General features: G+C 37.1%; 1 protein-coding gene across 2 annotated transcripts in view; it reads right to left on the bottom strand.

The window, feature by feature from the left end:
• RBM34 (RNA binding motif protein 34) overlaps window positions 1-4,555 on the bottom strand; it is a 21,079-nt gene extending 16,524 nt beyond the window's left edge. The window contains exons 1-5 of one of the 2 annotated variants that reach the window (XM_012660295.1): window positions 4,480-4,555; window positions 4,202-4,373; window positions 3,831-3,967; window positions 1,728-1,959; window positions 183-301 (exon numbers count right to left, since the gene is read on the bottom strand). In XM_012660295.1, coding sequence (XP_012515749.1) covers window positions 183-301; window positions 1,728-1,959; window positions 3,831-3,967; window positions 4,202-4,373; window positions 4,480-4,532 — 713 coding nt within the window. In that variant the 5' untranslated portion in view covers window positions 4,533-4,555. The remainder of the gene's footprint in view (window positions 1-182; window positions 302-1,727; window positions 1,960-3,830; window positions 3,968-4,201; window positions 4,374-4,479) is intronic. The other variant, XM_012660294.1, reaches the window with a different exon arrangement.
• Window positions 4,556-5,674: the final 1,119 nt, after the last annotated feature.

Raw genomic sequence — 5,674 nt, 5'->3', positions numbered from 1 at the left:
TGTATCTTTAGAGGGTACATGTGATGTTTTGATACAGGCATACAATGTGAATTAATCAAATCAGAGTAACTGGGGTATCCATCACCTCAGGTATTTAGCATGCCTTTGTGTCAGGAACATCTACATTCTATTCTTTTAGTTATTTTGAAGTATACTCTAATTTATTGTTGATTATAGTCAACTTTGTTGTAAATGCAATACATTTTAATATTATGCATTTGTAAGGGGAGAGAAAACATACCAGAGAACGAAATCGTACAGATTCTATTTGTCCATACTCTTTAAAAAATGACTTCAGCTTCTAAAATTAAAAAATACATATATACATTAGCTCACTTTCAGAACATCAAGTAAGTGCTCCAAAAAGAAATTAAGTAAAATTGTCTGATAATCCTTTACTTCCGGTTTTATTTTAAGAACATTTCAGGAAAAGTAGGTGACTATTCAGTTGGATGAACAAAAAATTTCACTAAAACTTACATACAAAGAAAATACAATTCAAATTCTTATTAGTATTCATCAGGTGCATAATATTTTTCCTTCAATCTTTTATAATATTTACCACATGTAAATTAAGATTAGACTTATAGCTTCCACAGATTCTCTCATCTTTTCACATTGGCTTAAATCAGAAATGATGTTTAAGGATGCTTATGTCACTACGAGAAATTCTTCAGCTATCTCTAATTAAGACCACTAGATTGAAGAAAATCCTTATGGGTAAGTTTTATACATTATTCTTATGACTGGCTCAGGATGTGAAGGATGTATATGTTTTATAGGTAGGGCAATAATTTCTTTTCTTTTCTTTTTTTTTTTTTTTAAGAGACAGGGTCTCACTATGTTGCCCAGGCTGGAGTAAAGTGGCTATCTGCAGATGCGATCATAGTGTGCTACAGCCTGGAACTTCTGGCCTCAAGTGATCTTCTCAAGAGGACAATAATTTCTACAACCAATTCTAACTAAAAAATAATTTACTGAATGGTTAGTATTTGTGCAAAGCACTATACAAACACTCCCTTCCCTTGAGCTCCTTATAATCTAATAGAATCAATAACTAAAACTATGCTACAAAGTAAAATGTGTTCTGTCCACCAAAATAATCACAAATCAAATGCTGGGAGGCAAATAGGTAAGTGAAAACAGAAAAAATCAGCAAGTTTTTTGTACTGTTTTGTTTTTAAGGAAGTATTAATATAATTTAAATTGTCTTTCAAAAGATAAGCAGGATTTTGATTACAAGGATTGTCAGCAGAGTGACTGCCACATGAACACAAAAAGCAAAGGGTATGTTTTTGGTTCAGTGAACCCCACATAATGGAAGAAACTGAGGATGTATTCATTCTTTTACACAACAGCTATTGATTGAGCCCCTACTATGTGCAAGGCACCATTTCAGGTGTTAAGGATAGAGCAGTGAAGAAAAGAGATTAATATCCCTAAACATATGGAGCTTACATTCTAGTGGCATATAGTAGGAGATAAGGCTGAGAGAAAAAAACTAGACAAGTCAACACAATAGTTCAAATATGATCTGCAAAAGCCTGAATTAGGGCAGTGCCTACAGGAATGAAAAGGAGAGGATGGATATTGGAATCTATCTATAGAATTACTTATAATAGGAAGTGGTTTACAATGAAGTTATAAAAATGCTTATTCAATAAAGGAAGGGTAAACAAAGTTATTCATTTCTTTAAATTTTTACAATATACAAACTACAAACTCACCTTCTTATTACATGTCACAGGCAAATTGCCAACAAACACAGTTCTCTCATTCTTTAATCTCTCTTCTTCTTGGTTGATCTGAATTTTCTTTCTTTGATTTACAACTGTGTCATCTACATCGTCAAGTACTTTTCTATCTGCGACTTTAACACCAGATTGAGAATTTTTCCCTTTCTGCCCTTGTTTCTGGTAAATTTCTTCTTCTAAATCAGCACTCGCTAGAGCACTTTCCCTTTTTAAGGCAAAAACAAAAGTAAGTAAGAAGTAAAAGTCATGTAAGTCAGGTCTAGAATTTGACAAAGCACAGTCCTAAACTCATAATTAGAAACATTTCCCAATGACTTCCGGCTGTTGCTAAATATAAACTTACCACTCACAAATATATCGAAATTTTTAAAGCAGCATTATCTAGAAAGTTAACTAGTATCTTTAGAAAACAAATCTATAACTCAAGAGTTAAAAGAAGTTAAGCTCAATTTTTAAACATATATGTCAAAACTGCCAGGTAATAGCAGCAGCAAAAGTTGTTTATCTAAATGAAAGCTGGTTCATTTAAAACTCTCGGAGATTTAGTTTACGCTCTACCAATGCCTAATTTCATTCCCTGCTCTAAAACTTTAGGGGCACTATAATACTCCCCGAGAGTCTAAAAAGGTTAATATGCCTGTAAAATACTTACTTTGTAAAAGCAATCTGACCAATAGGACAAACCAAATTCCCTACTCATAATAGTTACTCATAATAGTTCTGTAAGATTTAAAGGACTGCTTACCAAAAGTAAATTCTGAAATGGCAAATACAATATAAAGTATTGGTGCACATGGGTAAGTAAGGTCTGAGCATCAATCCAAAAATAGAACACAGCTGGGTACAGTGGCACATGTCTTTAGTCCCAGTGACTGGGAGGCTGAATCAGGAGGATCGCTTGAGCCCAGGAGTTCAAGGCTAGCCTGGGCAACATAGCGTGACCCTTTCTCAAGAAGAAAAAGAAAAAGAGAGATTGCTCTCAGAGAATCCAGTAGCTTCAACAAGAAAAGCAGTCATGTGAAATGTAACAGAGAAGACTCATAAGACAAAGGGTACATTACCCATTAAATATGGCAAAGATGGCAACAAGGTTAGGATGGCCTCCCTGAGCATTGCTATGGGCAGGGCAAAAAGAGAAACAAAAAAACAACCACCACCAGACTGCAAGTGTGTAAAAAGAGTATAAGAATAGACTACTTTTTCTAAAAGCTTGACTATGAAAGACAGAATTGAGGGAATGATAGCAAATGGAGACATACATCTGTAGACAGGGTTTTTTTTTTTTATTTCCTTTTTTAAGATGAGAATCTTGAGCATGTTTATATGGTGGAAAGATCAAAGATATAGGAATGAGAAAATGGATTGATCTGATGGCACAATCCCTAAGGGAGCAGAACAGGTATACACAGCACGCAGGCTTGGTTAAGTTAACCTTGAACAAGAAGGAAAACACCTTTCTCTGAAAGATGGGGAAGAAATTAAGGCTGTGCATAAATACATCAAGTAAATAGGCGCAAAAGCAGAAGTAGTGCACAATTGTGATTAATAGCTCTCAGAATAGGTGAAAAGGTCCTCAGCTCAAAGAGGAGAGAGAAAAGGGAAAAGGAAATAAGGAGCTTGAAGAAAGTGGCAAAGAAGAGAGGAATGAGGAAAGTTAACTGTGACCATGTGATGGTACCACTATTTGGATCCTGATTCAAATACACTGTCAAAAAATTTAAGTTAATGGAGGAAATTTGGTCTCTGACTGAATAAGTTTAAGAAAACCAAACTCATCTTTTATACACGTTGAAATATCATATTTATAGATGAAACAAAAGTCTTAAGTTTGTTTCCAAATAATGAAGGGTTATTGAGTAAAGACAAAATGAGATTGGCTAAATATTAATAATTGTTGATGCTGGGTACATGGGGTTTCTTACTCTTTTCAACCTTTTTATATGTATGAGATTTTTCGTAATAAAATTTTTGAAAGAAACAAATTAGAAAAATATAAAATGAGAAAAAAATTAAGACAAAATTTCAATGTCTTTACCACCTAATTTATTTAACATCAAATAAGAGAATTTTACCAACCTGTTTGCCAACTTTTTGTCTGCATCAGAGTGTTTCTTCTTCACTTTCATTTTTTTTGCAGGTTCTTGCAAAAGTGGTCTTTGAATCTGGGATGTACTTTCCTCCTCCTCATCACGTTTCCTTTTTCTGGCGGTTTCCTTTTAAAAAAAGTTTGAAGTTATGTTTGAAACCTCATCTTTTAAAATTTCTACCCCAACCAATAATTAGTGTTTTCTAAATTAGCATCTCTTCTCTCTCACTGCTATATCGAATAATGAAAGGTTACTTAATATTAATCCTATCTACCCGCCTTTAGAACATGCTTTGAATAGTAAGACACTGGTTTTAAATTTGTTCTAATGGGTCATTCTAAATAGAACGCAGTGACTTACTTTAGGCACGGGCACGTACACGGGTTGAACATGAGGCTCAAAAGAGCTGAAGAGGGACGCCAGCCGACCTGTGCTGCCTCTGGAGAGCTTGTCGTGGAATAAACTATTGGCGACTTGTCCAACCAGATAGTCTCCGGTCAGATTCCCGCGAACACCGTCGTCTGGGTTCTTTCTAGAAACGGACGCCAGAAACTTAGCCACGCCACACCCCACCAGTTCGTCCGCCGGAGCGAAAGCACAACATCCTTGCCCAGCTACACGTGCCGCGCGCCACTCACCCCTGCTCGGCACTTTTCTTTTTCTTCCGTTTGTTCTTCCCTTCCACAGCCATTTTTATTTCAAGGCCTCTCAGACAGCAGCAACACGCCAGCCACACTTCCGGATTCCAGCTACTTCCGCTGTCGGGCCACGCCCCTTCCGCTCCGCGTCGATAGCGGCCGCGCAGAGTGTTGAGGGAGATGCTCCGGCGGGAACCCGGGACCGGGCCAAGGGAGTGGACGCCGTATTGTGCCCATCGGCTGGCTTTCCTCGCTTTTTTTCAGGGAACCCTAGTGTTGGGAGTGAAGAAAGTCTTCCGAGGGTAGCAGAGGCCTGAAGTATTAATAAGAATCAACCAGGCTGGGAGTGGGGTGTATACCCAAGCAGAGGAAAAACCACGTAGAAAACTTGAATTGCTTAAGAGGGAGGGAGTTGTGACAAGCAATGAGCTTACGGGGGTATATGGAACTAAGTATTTACAATTTGAGTCGGTGTGAAGAGTATACAAGAGTTCTTTGAACTGTTCTTACATCTTCTGAAGTTTGACATTACTTCAAAATAAAGTTAAGAGCACATAGTTGGAGAGCACGGCTCTAACTGATCAAATGGATATACAATTCGGAAGATTGTAATGCTACTGTGCTGCTCTACCAGGAAAGGTGTATAGTTGGCACTCAAAACTCTATATGCTGGTCTCTCAGCCTGCCCTCCAAGACTCATCTCCCTCCAAACCCTTCCATTCTAAGCCAGCTTTTCTTTACCGCCTCTACTTTTTGTTATTCCTGCCCCAATAATTGCCCTCTTCTTTCCCCTTGTGCAAAATAATACCCATCCTTCAAGACCCGGCTCAGATACTATCTCACTTATGAAAATTTCTCTGCTATTTACTGTAGGGATATAAACTTTTCCCAAGCCCCCATCGTACCTATTATAATCGTTTTTTGCATTAGTGTTATTTATTTACACACTCCCTTTAGATGTAAACGCAAGACATTAAGAGTATCTGTCTTATTCATCCTGCATGCTGTATCCCTATTCACTGTACCTAGAGAATACTTGTTAAATTGACTTCTAGGTAATAAAAGATTACTAGATAAATTATTGAATAGTTTGGGTGATAAAATAGGATTTGACTTTGAATCTTTTGGGAACAGGCTTGCTTTTTGTTTTTGTTTTTTTTCTTGAGACAGAGTCTCTCTTTTGCCCGTGCTAGAG

Source organism: Propithecus coquereli, unplaced genomic scaffold (assembly GCF_000956105.1).
Source record: "Propithecus coquereli isolate 6110/MARCELLA unplaced genomic scaffold, Pcoq_1.0 Scaffold66, whole genome shotgun sequence".
NCBI lineage: Eukaryota > Metazoa > Chordata > Mammalia > Primates > Indriidae > Propithecus > Propithecus coquereli.
Note: the sequence above shows the minus strand (reverse complement) of the source record. Positions and strands in the feature narration are given on the sequence as shown.